Genomic DNA, 23,351 nt, shown 5'->3' on the forward strand with positions numbered 1-23,351 from the left:
CTTGTTTTTTTTATTTAATTTTTGAACGTTTTTGAATAAATGCAGGTTTTGATCTTGGCTCACAGTACATGAATAATTAAAACAAAATTTTCATATTAATTTACTTTTATTTGGTTAAATGGCTTTCTCGAAACTTGTTTCATTTTATTTACGAATGTTTTTATTAGTAATAAATATACGTAACTTACGAATTAACTTACGTTACGAACTTCTACATTCATATATTTGTAATACATATATTAGGGGGTTTGCCCCCTAGTCAATACCTTGCTCTTTAAGCGAAAGTTTGAATTTTGTTCCAATTCTTTAAAAATGACCGTTTAATCACAAAGGCCGTTAATTAGAATGAATAGCTCTTATGAAAGTACTAAAAAATCTCTGGCTTAAAGAGTGAGGTATTGACTAGGGGGTGAACCCAATATATATGTAATATTTTCTGTTCATTTAAAGTTTTGATGTTGCTGCTGTTGCAGTTGAAAAACTTTTTTATATATTTAATTTCTGATCTTTTTTTAAATAATGCTGGGAAGTCCGGCGTCCCCTTCATAGCAATGTCCCTTCCCCCATGAAAACTTCCTTCATGGAAAGATCCTCCCACATAACCCCCGCCCCCCCCCCCCACTACCAGGAAAAATCTCCCCCGAAAACGTTTGTACTGTATACTTCCCAATAACCAATACTATATGTTAACATTGGGTAAAGTTCATAACTTTCACCCCTCCTCCCGGGAACGTCGGGGGATTAAGTCATCCTAAAAGACATACTTAAAATATTTTCGAACATGATGAAAAAAATGGCTATCTAAAAATTTTGATCAGGTGACTTTGGGAAAAAAATGAGCGTGGGAGGAGGCCTAGTTGCCCTCCAATTTTTTTGGTCACTTAAAAAGGGCACTAGAAATTTTAATTTCCATTCCAATGAGCCCTCCCACGATATTCTAGGACCACTGGGTCGATACGATCACCCCTTGGAAAAAAAAACAAATAAACACGCACCCGTGATCTTTCTTCTGGCAAAAAAATGCAAAATTCCACATTTTTGTAGATACGAGCTTGAAAACTCTACAGTAGACTTCTCTGATACGCGCAATATGGTTATGTGATTTTCATTAAGGTCTGTAACTTTTAGAGGGTCTTTTCCCCTTTTTTCGAAAATCAGTCAAATTTTGTATGGCGCGTTAATTTTGACAGGTATGGATAAACGTAATGAAACTTATATATTTGAAATCAGCAATAAAAATACAATTCTTTTGATGTATCTATTTGTATCAAAATACCGTTTTCTAGAGTTTCGGTTACCATTGAGCCGGGTCCCAATAACCAATACTATAATAACATTGGGTAAAGTTCATAACTTTCAGCCGTCCTCCTGGGGGCTTCGAGGGATTAATTCATCCTAAAATACATATTTATCATATTTTCCACCATGCTGAACAAAATGTCTATCTCAAAATTTTGATCGGCTGACTTTGGGGAAAAAAATGAGCGTGGGTGGGGGCCTAGTTGCCCTCCATTTTTTGATCACTTAAAAAGAGCACTAGAACTTTTAATTTCCATTCCAATGAGCCCTCCCACGATATTCTAGGACCACTGGGTCTTTACAATCACCCCTGGGAAAAAGAAAAACAAAAAAAAACAACAAATAAACACGCATCCGTGATCTTTTTTCTGGCAAAAAATGGAAAATTCCACATTTTTGTAGATAGGAGCTTGAAACCTCTACAGTACAGTTCTCTGATACGCTGAATATGATGGTGTGATTTTAATTAAGGCTCTATAAATTCTAGGGGGTCTTTCCCCCTTTTTTTTGAAAATCAGCCAAATTGTCTCAGGCGCGTAACATTTGATAAGTAAACTTAAATTTGGTGAACCTTATATATTTGAAATCAGAATTAAAATCTGATTCTTTTGATGTATCTATTGGTATCAAAATTCCGTTTTTTAGAGTTTCGGTTACCATTGAGCCGGGTCGCTCCTTACTTACAGTTCGTTACCACGAACTGTTTGATCACAACAATCGGTTTGACACTACCTAGGTAAGTGAAGCTGTCCACTTGATTGATCTCCTCGTTAACCAGCATTACCTCCTCACTTTCCCTTATTCCCTGTCTTAGCAGCTTAGTCTTCTTAACATTAATTTTCAAACCTTTCTTGCACCCTGGAATCGTAAAACCTCCAGATATTAATTCATTTTGCTCACATTTTCATCTAGAAGGTTCGAATCATCAGCCTAACCTAAGCCTAGGAGAGTTTTACTTCCCCATTTGATTCCGTGATCACCCATAGCCCTTGCTGTGTTCATCAAACATTTTGTGGTAACAAACTGTTTTAAAAATTTTGAAATAACCATTTGTAAGTAAGGAGCGACCCGGCTCAACAGTAACCGAAACTCTAGAAAACGAAATTTTGATACCAATAGATACATCAAAAGAATCAAATTTTTTATGCTGATTTCAAATATATAAGTTTCATCAAGTTCAGTTTTACAAATCAAAAGTTACGAGACTGAGAAAATTTGCCTTGTTTTCGAAAAAGGGAGAAACACTCTTATAACTATAACACTCCTAGAATATTGCAAGATGGCTCATTCAAACAGAAATTAAAAGTTCTAGCGTCCTAATTTAATTGACCAAAAAAATTGGAGGGCAGCAAGGCCCCATCCCACGCTCATTTTTGCCAAAGTCTCCCGATCAAAATTTTGAGATATCTATTTTGTTCAGCATAGTCGAAAAATCAAATAACTATGTCTTTGAGGATTAGCCTACTCAATCCCCCACAGTCCCCGGGGGAAGGGCTGCAAGTTATGTACTTGACCATTGTTTACATATAGTATTGGTTATTGGGAAGTATACAGACGTTTTCAGGGGGATTGTTCTAGTGGAAGGGGTCTGGGGGAGGGAGTTACGGGGGAGGGTCTTTTCATGGAGGAAAGGAATTTTCTATAAAGGAGGCGTCGGATTTCCCAGCATGATTTAAAAACGATCAGAAATTAATTTAAAAAAAAACAGTTTTTTCAACTGAAAGTAAGGAGCAACATTAAAACTTAAAAAAGAACAGAAATTATTACGTATATGATGGGGGTTCACCCCCTAGTCAATACCTCGCTCTTTACGCTAAAGTTTTTTTAGTACTTTCAAAAGAGCTATTTATTCAAATTAAACGGCCTTATATTAATTATATAAGGCCTTATAATAATTTCGGTTCGTTTTAAGTTTTAATGTAGCTCCTTACTTTCATTTGAAAAAAAAACTTTTTTTTTATTAATTAAGACAAATCTACCATAAAAAGGCTCTACCAGGCAATCTTTGCTAAAGCTCTTTTATCGACTGAATCACCTATCAATTGAGGCAGATAATATTTTAAGAAGCTCAGCGAATGTTATTCGTAAAAACGATAACCAAACCATCGTGTCATCCACCGACAACACCTAATAGCTTAAATTCGAAGGAGACACTGGGCCAATTCATAACATCTAACCGTCAGTTGCACTAACGTCAGGACATCGACAAAATCCGTCATAACATCGACAAAAAAATCCGTCAAAACCACTAACCGTCATAATATCTAAAATTTTAAAACTTTAGTTTTTTGGGGTTTAGGCGGGAAAATGTACCTAGGTTAGGTTACGTATTTAATGTATGCTATGCTTTACCCCCACCCCCCTCCTGGTGTACAAATATTTAACCAAAATTTGTTTCTAAACTAGTATATACTTAATACTATTATATAAACTTATAAAAAAAAATTAGATGTTATGACGGTTAGTGGTTCTGACTGTTAGATGTTATGATGTTTAGTGCTTGTGACGGTTAGTCAAAATGGTAGCACCCCCTTACAATTACAAGGGGGTAGTTTCAATTAAAAAAAAAAACAACAACAAAGAGTACAATTTCAGGTTTTCCTTGGAAAATTGAAATTTATGAAGCAAAATGTTAGTCAGCGCGCATTTTCCCAGTTTCCAAACTTGTCACAAGAAGAATGCCTTGACGAGGATATTCAGCCATACGTTAAACATTTAACTGCCCTGCATGATGACTTCGAAATCAGATTTGAAGACATTCTGACGATGGAAATACCACCATGGATCATAAATCGATTTGATGAAACGGAAGTGGAAGATGTAATACTACAAGAGGAGCTACTCAAGCTAGCACTATTGAGGGGTTGAAAATGAAATTTAAAAGAGGCCAGATATTTTGGCTGCAGGTAGAAAAACCTTAAAAATATCTAGGACTGTGTGGAATTGCTATGAAGCTTTTGATAGCGTTTCCTTCGTCATATCTTGTCAAAAGAAGTTTTAATTTCGTTATAAACCTTTTAATAAAAAAGAAGCAGATTGAACATTTTAGAATGGGGAGATTTGCGGTTATTTCTAACAGAAGTGACGCCAAATATTGATAGTTTGCTGTCAATCGATCAAGTACATTCCTTCCAATAAAATTATGACTATTTTGTGATTGTCATTGTAGAAGCTAAGTTTCGTTATTAATATTTGATTTTAATTATATTTCGATTATTATCATATTAAAATGTTATTTGAAAGCAATAATAATGAATAGTGTAATAACTATGTCTTTGAATAAATACAACACCAGAAAACATACTAATTTTATTGTTATTTTACCACTCCGAATAGCGAGTTTTCTAAATAAGATAAATGAGAATCGATGTAGGGATTGGACTGTATTGCGCTTTGCTGATTCACATCATTTTACTCAACAGGAAACCGTACCAGCCAGTGTCGTCAGTAGACTAAAATTAAAATCTTGACTATTTATTGTTGCCCACGTGTTTTTTTTTGTTTTTTCCCTGATTTCGAAAATACCTTTTTGGGGGGGTATTCAAAAAAATCATGTAAATTGTAAATGCCTTTTTTTTGGTATTTTCCTTTACATAATTTAAAAAACGTCAAATTCTCCCTCCTCATAGATGTTAAAAAAATGTTCCCCCCCCCCGTCCCTTAAATTTTCGCGAACTGATGCCACTAAGTTAAACACAAGTTAAATTCGAATATCCTGAAAGAAAACAATACTAAGATTTCCAGAAGAATTAGCAATTTATTCCAAAGTGTGTATAAAGGTTTTCAATTTTTATTCACATTCCTCTTAAGGTGAAATAGAGAAACTCTAGAGAAGTGAGTTTTTAAAAGGAAGCTGTAGCAGTGAGTCTCGCCGGTAAAGCTAAATTCAAAATCTTTTCCATTTTGCATCAATACACCAGGGGCGTACTTAGGGGAGGGGCCCTCCAAACCGAAACTCTTAATTTTTCTTAATTTCTGGGCACTTCTTATTCAGGCTGTCGATCAAATTTGGTCTTTCATTATTATTTGGCTTCCTCCTTCGAAAATACTATTATGTACGAAACTGAAGTAGACACATTGCTATAGCGAATCGGTACTATATTCGGTAATATAGCGAATCGGTACTATAGCGAATCGGTACAATATTCGGTACTATAGTGTATTATAGCCACCATGGTGTTCTTCGATCTGTCGCAAAACCAGTTTCTCTGTGTACACTTGGAGATAATCAGCTTAGCCTGAGTGAGATGAACTACTATCCAGGAATATTATAATTAAATATCTAATATAGGCTATAGAGTTGTTTAGGTTAGTTATTTGATACAACGCGTTCTGGGCGGCCTGCTTTCCATAATTCTCTGTTGTAGTTTCCATAATTTTGTTACAAAAGCAGTATATTTTCATCATATTTTGGTATATTTCATTATGATAAATCTAATTTCACTTCTTGAGTGTGGTCGCTATAATACACAAGTACCCTTTGTTCTTTAACTCAAAGCACCTTAATCACAGATTAACATTATTGGTCACGAACTAGATATAATAATTTGATGAAAACAGGAATTACTTTTATCATAGTTTAGGCTCAATAAATGATGCTCTTGCAATTACTATAGTGTGTCACAATTCTTAATCTTTAATTAGGTACTTGTCGGTTATTGGAAACACACCCAAGAAGCGAAGTTAGGTTAATCCTAATGAAATACAACAAAACATGATGATAAAATAATACTTTAGAAACAAAATTATGGAAACCTAACCCAACCTAACGCCGCCTACTCCCCCCCCCCCGTGATATGCAAATATATAGCCCGAATTATACAAGTACAATGGGTACTGTTGTATTATCTGTAACGCACGCGCGATATTGTACAATGAACATGCTAAAGAAACTAGTCAAACAGGTTTCTTTCAACGGACAATTCCTATGCTGAGGATTGTAAACAGTGATTTATGACTGCGTTTACAACATTTAAACTTTTGTTTTTTGGGGTTGAGGGGCAAAAAAAGGTACAAAGGTTAGGTTATATTACGTATTTAATATATGCTATACTTTACCCCCACCCCTGATGTGCAAATATATAGCCGAAATTTGTTTCTAAACTATTATATTTTTATCCTATTTTGTTTTATTTCATTAGCATTAACCAAACTTCACTTCTCGCGTGTGTTACAGATACTACAACAGTACCGACCAATGCATTCTTTCTAATTCCAATGCAGTGCATCCTCCGCCATTTGTTTTTGTAGCTATGAAACCAATTTTCTGAAATGTAACCTAAGCGTAATTCTTGAATGTGTTTCCAATAACCGACAAGCACCTTTAATTGTCCTTTTTGTTCCTAACAGTAGGAAAAATATGCATTTCACGTTCTGGTTGTGAATAGCAGAATAAGTCACTGATAAACTTTGATTGCTTTCATTTTTCAATCCTACAGATGACTTTGTTTCAGACATAAAATGAATTGAGAAAGAGTTAGATTGTTTACTATTGACCATATGTCAACGCCATTCATGCCATTTTACGGACCATTTACTATAAGTCCACCCTTTTCTCGCCATCTTCACCGATTACACAGATTTTGTAAGTAATTCACGTCCTCAAAGACAAATTTAACGAGAGAAAAAACATGTGAAATTAGTTTTAAACAAACAGAAAAATTAGTTTTTATCGTTATTTTCCACAAAATATGCGATTTTATTCTAAAGATTTTGTAGTGACTGATGATCGTGACGATACGAGGAAACGGATCCGAACTATTCCCCAGTGACATTAATCTCGTCAAGAGTAAATATAATTTATTTGATTCCCCCAGCTCTAATGTTATTCAATGAGTTTACCATACAAATATGCAACCGCGCTTTCTAATAAGGGGATAAAAACATATAACAAATATAAGGGTACTCACCCTGTATTGTAAGGTCCAACTTGTTGATATAACTCTTCACTCGGTTTCCTAGAAAAATGTATGTATCCAAAAATGAACACTAGAATGCAGTATAACAATACAAAATATAAACCCTGCGATTTTCATAGAGCGAGTCAAAAGGAAAAAAATTGCCAAGCTGTAATCAGTAGCACGAACCAGAGTGCTAACTACGTGACTAGATTTTTAATGATGAATTCGCGACCCCCCGGGAAACTTAAAATTCTTGACACGCGGAAGATTCGCTCCGCTTTTATATACATATTATCCGACATGAGATAACCTTTGTGTAAATACTATATTTAATCAAGTTCTCGCGACACTTTCAAAAACAGAAAACTTTCAAAAATACAACGAATCTCTTTTATTGGAGTTCCAGATGGAAATGTTTTCAAATTATTTTTTTTTCAAGCTTCTGAAAAACGAACGAAGAATAACAACACTAACGTATGTTTAGCCTTTTTACAAAAAAAAAAAAAAAAAAAAAAAAAAAAAAAAGAAATGTTACAAAATCAGTCTCAGCTGGGGCTCCCCAGAATCCTTGGGTCCCAATAAAGATCCCAAGAAGTTCTGCGAGAAAGAGTGAGCTGCGTCGAACTACGAAGAAACAACTTGAACGAGGATTATTTACTATGAAAGGGATATGCTGTGTGCTGTGTACTCGTTTTTAAAATGTATTGAGACGTGGATAATAAGGTTGAGAAAAAATAATCCATATTAGTGTGTATAACCAGAACTTCACTGCCTTTCTACACAATGGCCACGTAGTTAAATCCTAAAAGATGATCTGGCTTAGTTTTCTTGCGCCTATTTCGGAAAAATAAAAAAAATGGAAACATACTTTTTGATTTGTACGTAGAAAACGGTAAAAATGTCATAGAACCGTTCGTGATCACGAACGGTAAGTAAAGAGCAACCCTTGCAAATACAAAATATTGATAGCCATACAAACAATAAAAAATCTGCTATGATTTCTTATCTAATTCTTAATACGACCTTGAACTTCCTTAATTTTATGTTGACTATCATAGATTTAGCAGGGCAAGAAAAGTTGGATTATTATTTTAGAAAAAGGAGTAACGCACAACAAAGCGACTTATACCTTAATCTTACTGAAAATTGCACGATAAAACTCAAAAGGTCTTGAAACCCCATAGTTGAGGTTTCAAGTCCATATAAACAAGCACTTGAGCTTATATTTTTCCTAGGAAAGATGGTTAATAATTGCTTATATCACACCGCATTTACGTACAAATAGCGGTTCAACAGGGATAAATCCTTTATTAGCAGATAATCTAAAAATCTAAAATAATACAATTAAATCAAAATAGGGATATTTATACAAAATAAAATAATTATATACTATTTAGTGCTCTCATTTTTTTCAACGCAATATTCCTATTCAACTGTTATTTGTACATCATGGAAAGGCGGTGTGGTCCTCGAAAATACCCACTCTGCCTTTCCCTTTTCGAATGAAAACTAATGAAAAAATTACTTAAGCACGGGTATAGTATTTTTTTATTTGAGGGGGGATCGTTATGGATATCTTTTTTTTTGTCAGCGGTAATATTATCGAGCCAGAGGTCGTGGATTATCACAGGAAGACTCACTCGAGCAGAAAATTTCTTTAGTGTCAAAAGAAATCGCTTCACAGCGAAGTGCTTATTTCTTGAATTACCAAACGGCTTAGACCCCTGACTCCCAACGGGGGGTGTAGGCCCCACCGTTGGGACTTGGCAATGTTTTGGTGGGTCGTGGGCAGAACGGGCACCCTTTGACAGGCTACACTTTAGATCCTTAGTTAAAAAAAAAACATTTTCCATGTGAATAACGTCACATTCATATGCATTTAAAGAGCAAAAAATATACATGATAGTATTCTTATAACGTCATGCATTGTATAAAAGGGGCTTTATACAGACAATATTTTTCATCAGCATAAAATATGCCCAGAGGACGCCCCCCCCCCCAAAAAAAAAAAACTACAAGTTAATGGCCTTTCAAGCTACTTTCAGGTGAATACTCCTAAAATCTTCATAAAAAATTTAGATATCAAGGGGGATGCATCAGAATTTTAAAAATTCCTGGGTGAGGCATGGCTCAAAATCGGTTGGGAGCCACTGGCTTACACTTATCTAAACGCTGTTTATGTGATCAAATATATTCAGAAGCAACAGTACTGCGCGGTGGCGTGTTCGTCCCTAAGCATGTACAGTCTTGCGGAGTATTGGTACGATAATATCAACTGCTATATACCATTCTATATTTTCACAATAACTTTCGGGAGGAGGTCAGTGAAGTGTTTTTCGGGAAGGGGTTCCCGAAAAAAAATTCACAACAACCCAACAACTCACAACAACCCAAACCTTCTTCTCGCAAAAATATTTTCAGGCCCAATTTTTAAAATCTACACAGGATACCCATCGAATCAAAATGGGGGAGGTATATCCACCAAGCCTCATATTATTCGGAGGAAAACACTTGGACTAAGCGTGCAATGTGCTAAGGCGATGACAACAACGACAAAAAAAAATTAGGCGCAAATTTCCGGATTCATAAGAGATTTCCATCAAATCAACATGGAAGGGGTTTACTCTGTTGCCTCACATCACTCGGAAAAATATTTTGGACTAAGGATTCAATGTGAATGCTGACGATTTGACAGCTTCCCTGTCATTATGAGAATATAGTTTCACAAAACGAAAAAAAGCAACGGAGAAAAAAAAAACGAGGAAAATCCCAGCCAGTGAAAAAAGAGAGAACAATACGATTATTTCCGTCGACACCTCCACTCAGCCATCCTCAGTGCAGAACAATAAAGAATAAAACAATATAGATAAAAGTCAAAATGATGATATAAAAAGACAATCATGAAAATTAACAATAAAATAAAAGAAGCCTTTTCTCAAGCAACTTGAGAGAGGGCTTTTTTTTCAATGTTTGTTTTTAGGTTTTATCTTTTATTCTATATTTTTCACTGAGGACTGTTGAGAGAAAGTCTTCTCTCGACCAAAATATTTGCATTATTCTTTCTTTTTATTCCACTGGCTGTGATTTTCCACATTTATATCTCCATTACATATTCTCTTTTTTTCATGCTTAGCCAGTGTGGTCTTAAAAATTATTAACGGCAGTTTTATAACGATTAGTTTTCAAAAACCTACTTAAAATGATGAGTGATTTCTTTGGATTTGGTAGCAGAATTTTAAATAATGTGCCATGGATGGGAGATGCCAGGGTTTCGGCCTCAGGTGGCTTACCTTTGTGACTAGTTTTTGCGACTTCTACAAATACTTTTGAGTATAATTGTAAACATGTCATATTATCTTGAAAATTAGAATCCTGGAACTTCTAGAATCTTGGGATAATTTGAACTGATGGAAATGGAAATTCTATATAAAGCCCAACCCCCCTTGTCATTCAGCCTCTTTTAGGTTGAAGGTAGAAATGTTGGTAAATTTTTGCAGTTCATATTATTGACTTACAAATAAAGTGAACATACCACTCGATGCCTTTTTCTATGTTCTTTACAATAATCGCTTCTATAGGAAATTCAAATTTAACCACCCCCACCCCCTAATGTGCAAATATATACCCTGAATTGGAATACACCATGAATTGTCGACGGCAAAGTTTCGAATCACAAATTTCAGCGCTGTTTTTGTCGACGGCGTCCGAAAAACTTGAAACGGTAGGAAAACATTTTATATTTGAGTTGCCTAATAAATGAGGTTTTAATTGTTATAAACAAGTATTTTTGGAATATTTTACTCTTGAACAACTTATTTATAAACTAGTTATATGTTTTCAACCAGTTTTCCATAACTTAACTATATAGTGTTGATAACTTCTTTGTATGGTTACACTTCAGGGTATATATTTGCACATTGGGGGTGGGGGGGGGGGGGTGGGGGGGTAAATTTGAATTTCCGATAAAAGCGATTACTATATTCGTAAAGAGCATAAAAAAAGGAATCAAGTGGTATGTTCACTTTATTCCTAAGTCAATAATATGAACTGCCAAAAATTTACCGAAATGTTTCCCCTTGTTTGAATCAGGCTCTTGGAAGGAAAGGATTATCATATTTGAGGAAAATATCGAATGGGGAACCAAATAGTAGGTTACCTTTCTCTTTCTCTCTCTCTCTATCTGATTTCTGTTTTGTAAGCAAAATTAACCTTAAGGAGAAATAGAGAAACCACAACAAATAAAGCCTTGGGCGTTAGAAATGGTGTAAATAAGTTTGGGTCAATGATCATTTTCAGCATGTCTTACGCTGATTGTTTTAATTGTTCTACTCACCAAAACCAAGCGTTCTGACTACTGAGTGTGCTGAAATATCCGCTGTAGACTTTCTGATACACAAAACGCATTCATATTTCATTAATTTAAATTTTTTGCCAAAAAAGCGCTAGTTGTTCTATCAGAAACTTATTGTTTGAACAAGAATGATCTATAAAGACCAAGTTAATGGATCCCTTAAGTAAATCAAGAACAAGCCGAGTCACTTAAACCTTCAATTTACTTCAATCTTGTATCAAAATATATATTAGACACTTCAAACTTAATGCAGTATCTATACAACACTGGACTTTGCCCCTAAGGTTTGCTATCATAACCGTGTTTTCGAAACCTGACTTGGGAAGGCGGGATTTAAGAATAATGTTTTTAAAGATCTGATATTATCGTATATCAAAACCAAAGTATCTACTGAACATTAAATCATTTAACAAAAATAGACCTGAGATAAGTCGAGCATTATTATAATACATTTGTTGTTCACTAAATTGTCTTTTTCTACCAAGCTAAATCATTTAATCAACTTCATGCTCTAAATATTTTAATGTTTACTAATAATGCATTAACATAAGCAGACTTATTAATCGAGGTTCTCCATACCAGAAGATTGATAGGAGATGGTGCATCTTCCAGAATATTTTCCGGATATTTGTATCCTGTTATTTCCCTTTATTAGGCATATCCGGGCGATATTGGTAATATTCTATTTCTTTTTTTAACTTTGAATTCGTTATTATTTAAATTTTTTGTTCATTTTTGATTTTATTTATTTATTCATTTAAAACTTGGTTGATTTTAAGTTTGATAATTGGTATCTAGCCACAATGGGATAGGTATCCCGTCGGGGCAAAATTCACCTACATATGAATCCTAGGTCAACACTCCTTACTGAATTAAATTATGGAAGCATAAGAATATTTGGTACTCTTCTATTAAACGGACTCTTTTATATAGTGCTAGTTTGGTTAATGCTAATGAAATAGGATGAATATATAACAGTTTAGAAACACATTTGGGCTATATATTTGCACATTAGGGGGGTGGGGGGCAAAGCATAGCGTATATTAAATACGTAACCTACCCTAGGTACCTTTCCCCCCCCCCTCAAAAAAAAAAAACAAAAAAAAAAACAGCACTTTATATATCTTATACGCAATTAAAACCACGCTATATATTGTATTTCTCTACAGCGGTGTCTTGAATCATCCCGTAAAAACGGGTTTTTTCGTCGCATCTACAGTTTGACATTCCATATCACAGTATATAAATTATAGATATAATAAATTATTATATCACAGTATATAAAGATATATAACTATATCTTTATACTGTGTTCCATATACACTAGATAAAAGAGTCCGTTTAATAAAAGAGTACCGAATGTTTTATATTTTCAAGATATTCGGCCATGTAACGTTGCAGTAAATGGTCAAACCACTAAAATGTTGCAATATCGTTACATTGCAGGTCCCATTATACATAAGACATGCGTTCGTTTGCGAAATATGCAGCACATCTTAAGATATATCCGTGAACCACTCCCTCATTTGGTTGCCAAAGGCCAAAACTAATATAAGGCATTACTACTTTAGTGATAATTAAATGGAATTTGTTTTCTCAATGTAAGCAAAGAGTCACATTAAAACTCAAAACAAACAAAAACATTGCGTATTTGAGATGGGCTGCCCCCTCCTCAGTCCCCCACTCCTTACACTAAAGATTTTAGTACTTTAAAATATTTCTCATCAAACAGTTCGTGGTAAAGAACTGTAAGTAAGGAGCGACCCGGCTCAGTAGTAACCGAGACTCTAAAAACCAGAATTTTGATACCCATAGATACATCAATAGAATCAGATTTTTATGCTGACTTCAAATGTATAAGTTCCGTTAAGTTTAGTTTTATCCATCAAAAGTTACGCGCCTGAGAAAATGTGCCTTATTTTCGAAAAAGGGGGAAACACCCCCAAAAAGTCATATAACTTTAATGAAAATCACACCATCGGATTCAGCGTATCAGAAAACCCTACGGCGGAAGTTTCTAAGCTCCTATCTGCAAAATGTGGAATTTTGTATTTTTTGTCAGAAGAAAGATCACGGATGCGTGTTTATTTATTTATTTTATTATTTTTTTTTCCAGGGGTGATCGTATCGATCCAATAGTCCTAGAATATCGTAAGAGGGCTCATTTGAACGGAAATTAAAAGTTCTAGTGCCCTTTTAAGTGATCAAAAAAATTGGATTGCAACTTGGCCCCCTCCCACGCTAATTTTTTCACAAATTCACTCAATCAAAATTTTTAGATAGCCATTCTGTTCAGCATAGTCGAAAATCTAATAAATATGTTTTTGAGGATGACTTATTCCCCCACAGTTCCCGGGGGGAAGGGCTGGAAATTATGAACTTTGCCCATTGTTTATATATACTATTGGTTAATGGGAAGTATAAAGACGTTTCAGGAGGGATTTTTTATGATGGGGGGCGGGGGGGTCCGAGGAGGGGGCTACGAGGAAGGATCCTTCCAGGGAGGATGTTCCCTGGGGGGAAGGGACATTTTTAAGAAGAGGGCACCGGATTTTCCGGCATTATTTTAAAAACGATTAGAAATTCAATAAAAAAAACTAGTTTTTTCAACTGAAAGTAAGGAGCAACATTAAAACTTAAAACGAACAGAAATTATTACGTATATGTGGGGGTTCGCCCCCTAGTCAATACTTCGCACTTTTCGCTAAAGTATTTTTTAGCACTTTCAAAAGAGCTATCTTTTCTAATTAACCGGCCTTTGTGTTTCAGGGGTTTGTGATTCAAACAAGATTCGGACTTAGCGTAAAGAGCAAGGTATCGACTAGGGAGCAAAGTCCCTAACATACGTAACAAAACATACGAATATAGAAATTTGTTCCGCATATTAATTCGTAAGTTATGGCAGAACAAAATTTCGAGAAAGCGATTAAGCCAAAACAAGTAAAATTAATAAGCAAAGTTCATTTTAATTATTTCCGTAGGCCTACGGTTAGCCAAAATCAAAGCTGCATTAATTCAAAAACATTCAGAAATTAAATAAAATAAACAAGTTTTTTTTAACTGAAAGCAAGAAGCGACATTAAAACTTAAAACGAACAAAAATTATTCCGTATATGAAAGAGGCTGTCCCCTCCTCAATACCTCGCTCTTTACGCTAAAGTTTGGATCTGTCACACAACTTTATTTTTTAAAACAATAAAAAAATTTAGCGTAAAGAGCGAGGTATTCAGGAGGGGACAGCCCCTTTCATATACGGAATAATTTTTGTTCGTTTTCAGTTTTAATGTCGCTCCCTAGTTTCAGTTAAAAAAAAACTTTTTTTTTTATTTAATTCTAAAATTAACGGCCATTGGGTTTGAGCAGTCGTTCTTAATGAGTTTAGTAGCTGATTTCGTAATAAATCAGGAGTAAAGCAGGAGTAAAACACGGACTTAGATTATGCTGATGGTTTAAGCATCCCAGATGAGAGTGTGAGCAAAATGAATCAACTTCTTCTAGAAGTTGTTTAAGAGCAGTATGCTAGAATAGGTTTAAAAATTAAAGTTTATAGGATTAATAGGAATAAGTGAAGATAAGAATGTGACGCTGAGTAACGAAGAGATCGATCAAGTTCAAGTGGACAGCTTCAATTACCTCGGTAGCATTATTAGTAGACAGTGGGTGCCATGAAGATGTTAAAAGTAGAATAGCCAAGGATCAGGGTGCTTTTTCACAGTTTAAAAAAGTTTGGAGGAACAGGAAGACAAGTCTACGAACCAAGAATAGAATATTAGTAGAATGCTTATATTGAATTCTATGGCCCCTCCGTACCAAACAGGTTTTTCTGGTAGGTATTCTAGCAGTCCTATTCTACAGGGGCATTACACCTTTTCAAAGAGAGTGAGTATCCTCTCACATAGCCTTATACTTCTGCCACTTTATGTTCCTTCCGGTTTTTCTGGTAGTCCTATTCTACAGGGTCATCACACTCTTTGCCAAGAGGAACGTGTATAACTTGATTGGCGATTTAGGTTTTTTTTTTAAAAACTTGGCTATTCGTTTCATGGGTTTCATGAATAGAACGAGTAATGCATTTGAAAAGGGTAATTACTTCTTTAGTTTACGAGATTTGCGAATTTTTTTTTTGCGAAAAGATATTTGCGAAAAGATATTTGCGTAGACGCTTACAAGGGACATTGCTAGAAAGTATTCAATAGCTTAATTGAAAAGTAACGATAGAATGACATTGTGACTTGACCTAGCTTTACCTCGCCGTTGTGGTCTTTATAATACTTAATTAACTTTTTAAAAATATTTTAAATTTAAAAATAATTGGCTTAATAGTGTTTTGTGGGGGGTGGGTTGCATAGAGGGGTGAGTTGCACGAGGGTTCAGTTAAAGAGGATACAGTTGCACGGAGGGATTTCGGTTATACACGGGTTCAGTTACAAGGGGGGTTCAGTTGCACGGGGGGTATCCCTTTTTTTTTCGTAAATCGGGCTCCCTGTTTTCAAAATCCCTTTTTCTTCTGAGGCTTGGAGCATTTGGTGGCTAGATATTAAACGTAATGAAATTTAGCACGGAGGTTCAGTTGTACAGGGGTTTCAGTTATACAGGGGTTCAGTTACATGGGGGTTCTTTGTGTTAAATAAGTAGTTTTTGTATCTTTTAAAAGAACTTTACGGGGATTGAGAGACTCAGTTGCCTAATTCCGTGTGATTTTTCTTTACTTGATGCTCATTAAAAACTAAATTTTTGTGTTAAATATGTAGTTTTTGTATCTTTTAAAAGATCTTTAAGGGGATTGAGAGACTCAGTTGCCTAAGTCCGGGTGATTTTTGTTTACTTGATGGTCATTAAAAACGAAATTTTTTTGTTAAATAATTAGTTTTTGTATCTTTTAAAAGATCTTTACGGGGATTGAGAGACTCAGTTGCCTAATTCCGTGTGATTTTTATTTTCTTGATGGTCATTAAAAACGAAATTTTTATGTTAAATAAGTAGTTTTTGTATCTTTTTAAAGATCTTTACGGGGATTGAGAGACTCAGTTGCCTAATTCCGTGTGATTTTTATTTACTTGATGGTCATTAAAAACGAAATTTTTGTGTTAAATAATTAGTTTTTGTATCTTTTAAAAGATCTTTACGGGGATTGAGAGACTCAGTTGCCTAATTCCGTGTGATTTTTCTTTACTTGATGGTCATTAAAAACGAAATTTTTGTGTTAAATAAGTAGTTTTTGTATCTTTTAAAAGAGCTTTACGGGGATTGAGATACTCAGTTGCCTAATTCAGTTTGATTTTTCTTTACTTGATGGTCATTAAAAACGAAATTTTAGTGTTAAATAAGTAGTTTTTTTATCTTTTAAAAGAACTTTACGGGGATTGAGAGACTCAGTTGCCTAATTCCGTGTGATTTTTCTTTACTTGTTGGTCATTAAAAACGAAATTTTTGTGTTAATTTAGGAGTTTTTGTATCTTTTAAAAGAACTTTACGGGGATTGAGAGACTCAGTTGCCTAATTCCGTGTGATTTTTATTTAATTGATTGTCATTAAATACGAAATTTAAGTGTTAAATAAGTAGTTTTTGTAACTTTTAAATTATATTTGCGGGGATTGAGAGACTCAGTCGCCTAATTCCGTTTTATTTTTCTTGTCGTGTTTGTAATAAAAAACTAATTTTTGGTTTAATATAATTTGTTTTTTATCTTTTAAAAGAGCTTTCCGGGGATTGAGAGACTCAGTTGCATAAGTCCGTGTGATTTTTCTTTACTTGATGCTCATTAAAAACGAAATTTTTGTTTTAAATAAGTAGTTTTTGTATCTTTTAAAAGAGCTTTAAGGGGTTTTAGAGACTCAGTTGCCTGATTCCGTGTGATTTTTCTTTACTTGGTAGTCATTAAAAACGAAATTTTTGTGTTAAATAAGTAGTTTTTGTATCTTTTAATAGAGATTTAAGGGGATTGAGAGACTCAGTTGCCAAATTCCGTGTGATTTTTCTTGAGTTGGTTGTCGTTAAAAACGATATTTTTGTGTTAAATAAGTAGTTTTTGGATCTTTTAAAAGAGCTTTAAGGGGGTTGAGAGACTCAGTTGCCTAATTCCGTGTGGTTTTTCATTACTTGGTAGTCATTAAAAACTAAATTATAGTGTTAAATAAGTAGTTTTTGTATCTTTTAAAATAGCTTTAAGTGGATTGAGAGACTCAGTTGCCTGTTTCCGTGTGGATTATGATTACTTGGTGGTCGTTAAAAACGAAATTTTTGTGTTAAATAATTAGTTTTTTCATCTTTTAAAAGAGATTTAAGGGGTTTGAGAGACTCAGTTGCCTAATTCCGTGTGGTTTTTCTTTACTTGGTAGTCATTAAAAACAAAATTTTCGTGTTAAATAAGTAGTTTTTGTATCTTTTAAAAGAGCTTTAAGGGGTTTGAGAGACTCAGATGCCTGTTTCCGTGTGGTTTTTCTTTACTTTGTGGTCATTAAAAACGAAATTTTTGTGTTAAATAAGTAGTTTTTGTATCTTTTAAAAGAGCTTTAAGGGTTTGAGAGACTCTGTAATGCACTAGTTTTTCAGTAAAGACACTCAATATCCTAAAAGTGTTTAATTCAAACTTTTTTAGAACTTCGAAATTTCTCAACTTTATTTATTTCTTTCTTTCTGTACATAACTTAAAATGTCAAAATATGCTTACAGTTCTAACAATTGCGCTCTATGATTGGTCAGAGACACGATGTGACTTTCCCACTGGCATTCTATGACAGGTTATTGACAGCGCTCTGTGATTGGTCAGAGACACGATGTGACTTTCCCACTGGTATTCTATGACTGGTTATTGACACAAACTAATCTATTGCATGTATTAAATCAGTATTTTTTACGCAGTGGAACGATAAACACATAAGTCATATCTTAAAAAAAAAGTGAAGATGGAACATTTTAATAAAGTGTGTTTACATAACAAGGTTATTGTAGCATTGAATGCTGACAAAGAGAAATATTTAAACTTTGAAACAAGTACAGCTGGTAGCACTATTGGAAATGTATGCATGCATTGTCATGACAGTAAGGAATTAAATTTATTTGGAATACCGAAAAAATTCAACTCTTATGTTGGTGGTTATGCGAGATTGAGATCTCCAGAGATGATTGCACTCAAAGAGAATGCCAACATAAAAATAATCATTGATGATAGAGGACAACTCCTTGCTACTGTTGCAGGTAACACATTACCTACTGATACATCCAATCGTCACCTTTCAGGTATTAGCATTCAACGGAAGATCAATAAAAGAAAGGCCTACTCTTCTACTAATATCGTAAACCATATCTTGTCTACGTGCCGAAACTGTTACCTGTGTAAAAATAATGTGATAATAGACAGTGAAATTGCCAGAAAAATAAAAAGGGCATTGTCAGAAAATATCACGATGGAATATAAAAATGAATCGATGAAAAACAAAGCACCAGCAAACGTTACTGCCATTGGTCAAACAGTCATTGAACCAAATAATACCAAAGACGAAAAGCATATTGAGCCTTTTGATGAGACATCAGTAAAAATTGTGTATGACTCAAAATGGAATAATGATTATTCTACTGATTACTAACTAAGAGAAGACAATAGCTATAATATCAAGAGAGAACATGGTGAACTATTTTATGGAACAGATTCAAAATGTCCAAAGTTAATTGTTGATATTAATAATGTATCATAATATATTTATTGTATTAATATTCTACATAGCATTATTTCATTAAAAATATATTTTGCATTACATTGTTATGTGTTCATTATTTTTAGAGTACGCTAGCATATCAAACGTTTAGAATGTCTAATAAAACGTCGGAGATGTAAGAAAAGGAATTTGCATACATCTATTGTCAGACACATGGGGACAAATTTTTTCTTGAATTCACCTCCTGGATAAATAAAAAAGACATTTCATTCAAGAAATTATGACGAAACTCTAAGTAAGCTACAAACTCTGTCTTGAAGTTACCTCATGGATACACAATGCAGAAATTTCATTTAAGAAATTATCAAATATTGTAAGTAAGTAGCAAATTCTTTCAAAAATATGTTAATACTTTTAAGAAATAAATATCTTTAAGCTTAACCTGTCTTTATTCTTTAGAATAGTTTTATTCATTTCATTAAATTATGAAGAAATTGTAAGTAAGTAACAATAGCTTTCTTGAATTCGCTTCCTGGACACAATACAGGTATTTAATTCAAGAAATAATAATAAAATCGCAAGTAAGTAACAAAGTCTTTATTGTTTTACCCTATTTGATACACAATACTGAAATATCATTCAAGAAAATATGAAGGAATTCTAAATAGGTAACACACTCATGTTACCTCATGGATACACAATGCAGATATGACGTTTAAGAAATTATCAGAAACTTTACGTAAGTAGCAAATTCTTTCTTGAATTCGCCTCATGGGTACGTAAAAAAGACAATTCACTAAAGAAATTATGAAAATATTGTAAGTAAGTAGCAAATTCCTTCTTGAATTCACCTGCTGAATATACAAAAAAGACATTTCGTTCGAGAAATTATGACAAAATTCCAATTAAGTAACAAACTCTTTATTGTTTTCATTACTTAGATACACGTTCTATAAATTTAATTCAAGAAATTATGAAAAATTTCTCAGTAAGTAGCAATTTCTTTCTTGAAGTCAACTCTTGGATACACAATACGGAAATTTCATTTAAGAAATTATGAAAAAAAAAAATTTCTTTCTTGAATTCAAATCTTGGATAAACAATACAGAAATTTCATTAAAGAAATTATGAAAATATTTGTAAGTAAGTAACAAACTCTTTTTGTTTTCACCTCTTGGATATACAGTACAGATACTTCATTCAAGAAATTATGAAAAAATCTCAAGTAAGTACCTTTTTTTTCTCTTTATCAAAAACAATTTTCACTTAGCTACACGATGTAGAAATTTAATTCAAGAAATTAGGAAAAAATTCTCAGTAAGTAACAATTTCTTTCTTGAAGTCAACTCATGGATACACAATACGGAAATCTCATTCAACAATTTCATCACTTAGCTACACGATGTAGAAATTTGATTCAAGAAATTATGAAAAAATTCTCAGTAAGTAAAAATTTCTTTCTTGAAGTCGTCTCTTGGATACACAATGCGGAAATTCCATTCAAGAAATTATGAAAATATTTGTAAGTAAGTAACAAACTCTTTATTGATTTCACCTCTTGGATATACAGTACAGATACTTCATTCAAGAAATTGTGAAAAAATCGCAAGTAAGTAACTTTTTTTTCTCTTTATCACAAAAAATTTTCACTTAGCTAAATGATGTAGAAATTTAATTAAAGAAATTATTTAAAAATTCTCAGTAAGTAACAATTTATTTATTTAAGTCAAATCTTGGATACGCAATACGGAAATTTGATTCAAGAAATTATGAAAAAATTGTAACTAAGTAGCAAATTCTTTCTTGAATTTACCTGCTGGACAAACAAAAAGAAATTTCGTTCAAGAAATTATGACAAAATTCTAAGTAAGTAACAAACTCTTTATTGTTTTCACGAGTTAGATATACGACCTAGAAATTTAATTCAAGAAATTATGAAAAAATTCTCAGTCTAAGTAGCAAATTCTTTCTTGAATTCACCTGTTGGATAAAAAAAAAAAAAAAAAAAAGAAATTTATTTCAAGAAATTATTAAAAAATTCAAATTAATTAAAAAAATTTATTTTTTTAAATGTTTTTATAAAAGTTTTAGAAATAAAATTCAATAAAATTTGAAAAAAATTATAATTAATTAACCATATATTTCTTGAAGTTAACTCTTGGATACACAATACGGAAATTTCATTAAATAAATTATGAAAATATTTTTAAGTAAGTAAAAAACTCTTTATTAATTTCACCTCTTGGATATACAGTGCAGATACTTCATTCAAGAAATTATGAAAAAATCGCAAGTAAGTAGCTTTTTTTCTTTATCACAAACAATTTTCACTTAGCTACACGATGTTTTAAATTTAATTCAATAAATTATGAAAAAAATCTCATTAATTAACAATTTATTTCTTGAAGTAAACTCTTGTATAAACAAAATACAGAAATTTCAGTCAAGAAATTATAAAAAATATTTGTAAGTAAGCAACAAGCTCTTTATTGATTTCACCTCTTGAATATACAGTACAGATACTTCATTCAATAAACGTGATTAAACACGTTTTGAAACTACATGCTATTTGTATGCCTTTCCTTGGCACCTTTCCAAACGAACAGGGATTCCCACCGGTTCCTACACATTGCAAAAAGTGAGCAGTACGAAAACTCCACGTTTCCAACCAGCCTGGTTGTTGAGGGACCAAAACGGAGAGATATGCCAATTCGACATAGCTTTATTTCATTTTTTTAAGGTTCATTTAGACGTAGTTACGGGCGCGGCCGGACCGTGGTCTAAATGTACCTGACAAAAATGTAATAAAGCTATGTCGAATGTGCATATCTCTCCGTTTTGGTCCCTCAACATACAGGCTGGTTGGAAAGGGGGAGTTTTCGTACTGCTCACTTTTTTGCAATGTGTAGGAACCCGTGGGGAATCCCTGTTCGTTTGGAAAGGTGCCAAGGAAAGGCATACAAATAGCATGTAGTTTCAAAACGTGTTTAATCACGTTTCTTGAATGAAGTATCTTTACTGTATATTCAAGAGGTGAAATCAATAAAGAGCTTGTTACTTAATTACAAATATTTTTTATAATTTCTTGAATGAAATTTCCGTATTGTTTGTATCCAAGAGTTGAATTCAAGAAATAAAATGTTACTTACTGAAATTTTTTTTTAATAATTTCTTGAATTAAATTTTCCACATAGTGTAGCTAAGTGAAAATTGTTTGTGATAAAGAAAAAAAGATACTTACTTGCGATTTTTTCATAATTTCTTGAATGAAGTATCTGCACTGTATATCCAAGAGATGAAATTAATAAAGAGTTTGTTACTTACTTACAAATATTTTCATAATTTCTTGAATGAAATTTCCGTATTGTGTATCCAAGAGTTAAATTCAAGAAAGAAATGGTTAATTAATTATAATTTTTTTCAATATTTCATGTAATTTATTTCTAAAAATTTATAAAAAATCTTTTAAACAAATAAGTTTTTTTATTTAATTGTTTTTTGTAAATTTTTCTTGTACGAAATTTATTTTTTTTTTTTTTTTGTTTATCCAACAGGTGAATTCAAGAAAGAATTTGCTACTTAGACTGAGAATTTTTTCATTATTTCTTGAATTAAATTTCTAGGTCGTATATCTAACTCGTGAAAAAAATAAATAGTTTGTTACTTACTTAGAATGTTTTCATAATTTCTTTAACGAAATTTCTTTTTTGTTTTTCAATCAGGTAAATTCAAGAAAGAATTTGCTACTTAGTTACAATTTTTTCATAATTTCTTGAATCAAATTTCAGTATTGCGTATCCAAGAGTTGACTTCAAGAAAGAAATTGTTACTTACTGAGAATTTTTCAATAATTTCTTGAATTAAATTTCTACATCATTTAGCTAAGTGAAAATTGTTTGTGATAAAGAGAAAAAAAAGTTACTTACTTGCGATTTTTTCACAATTTCTTGAATGAAGTATCTGTACTGTATATCCAAGAGGTGAAATCAATAAAGAGTTTGTTACTTAATTACAAATATTTTCATAATTTCTTTAATGAAATTTCAGAATTGTGTATCAAAGAGATGACTTCAAGAAATAAATTGTTACTTACTGAGAATTTTTTTCATAATTTCTTGAATAAAATTTCTACATCGTGTAGCTAA

At 33.0% G+C, this 23,351-nt stretch overlaps 1 protein-coding gene across 3 annotated transcripts in view; it reads right to left on the reverse strand.

Moving 5' to 3' along the window:
* trh (PAS domain-containing protein trachealess) overlaps nucleotides 1-23,351 on the reverse strand; it is a 263,522-nt gene that overhangs the window by 162,743 nt on the left and 77,428 nt on the right. For 2 of the 3 annotated variants that reach the window (XM_089090701.1, XM_089090700.1), the window contains exon 3: nucleotides 7,209-7,256. In XM_089090701.1, coding sequence (XP_088946827.1) covers nucleotides 7,209-7,256 — 48 coding nt within the window. Of the gene's footprint in view, nucleotides 1-7,208; nucleotides 7,257-11,532; nucleotides 11,771-23,351 lie in introns of those variants that run through there. The other variant, XM_089090702.1, reaches the window with a different exon arrangement.

The sequence above is a fragment of the Artemia sp. Qi Xiang Cuo genome, chromosome 6 (genome assembly GCF_049724085.1).
Source record: "Artemia sp. Qi Xiang Cuo chromosome 6, ASM4972408v1, whole genome shotgun sequence".
NCBI classification, from domain to species: domain Eukaryota; kingdom Metazoa; phylum Arthropoda; class Branchiopoda; order Anostraca; family Artemiidae; genus Artemia; species Artemia sp. Qi Xiang Cuo.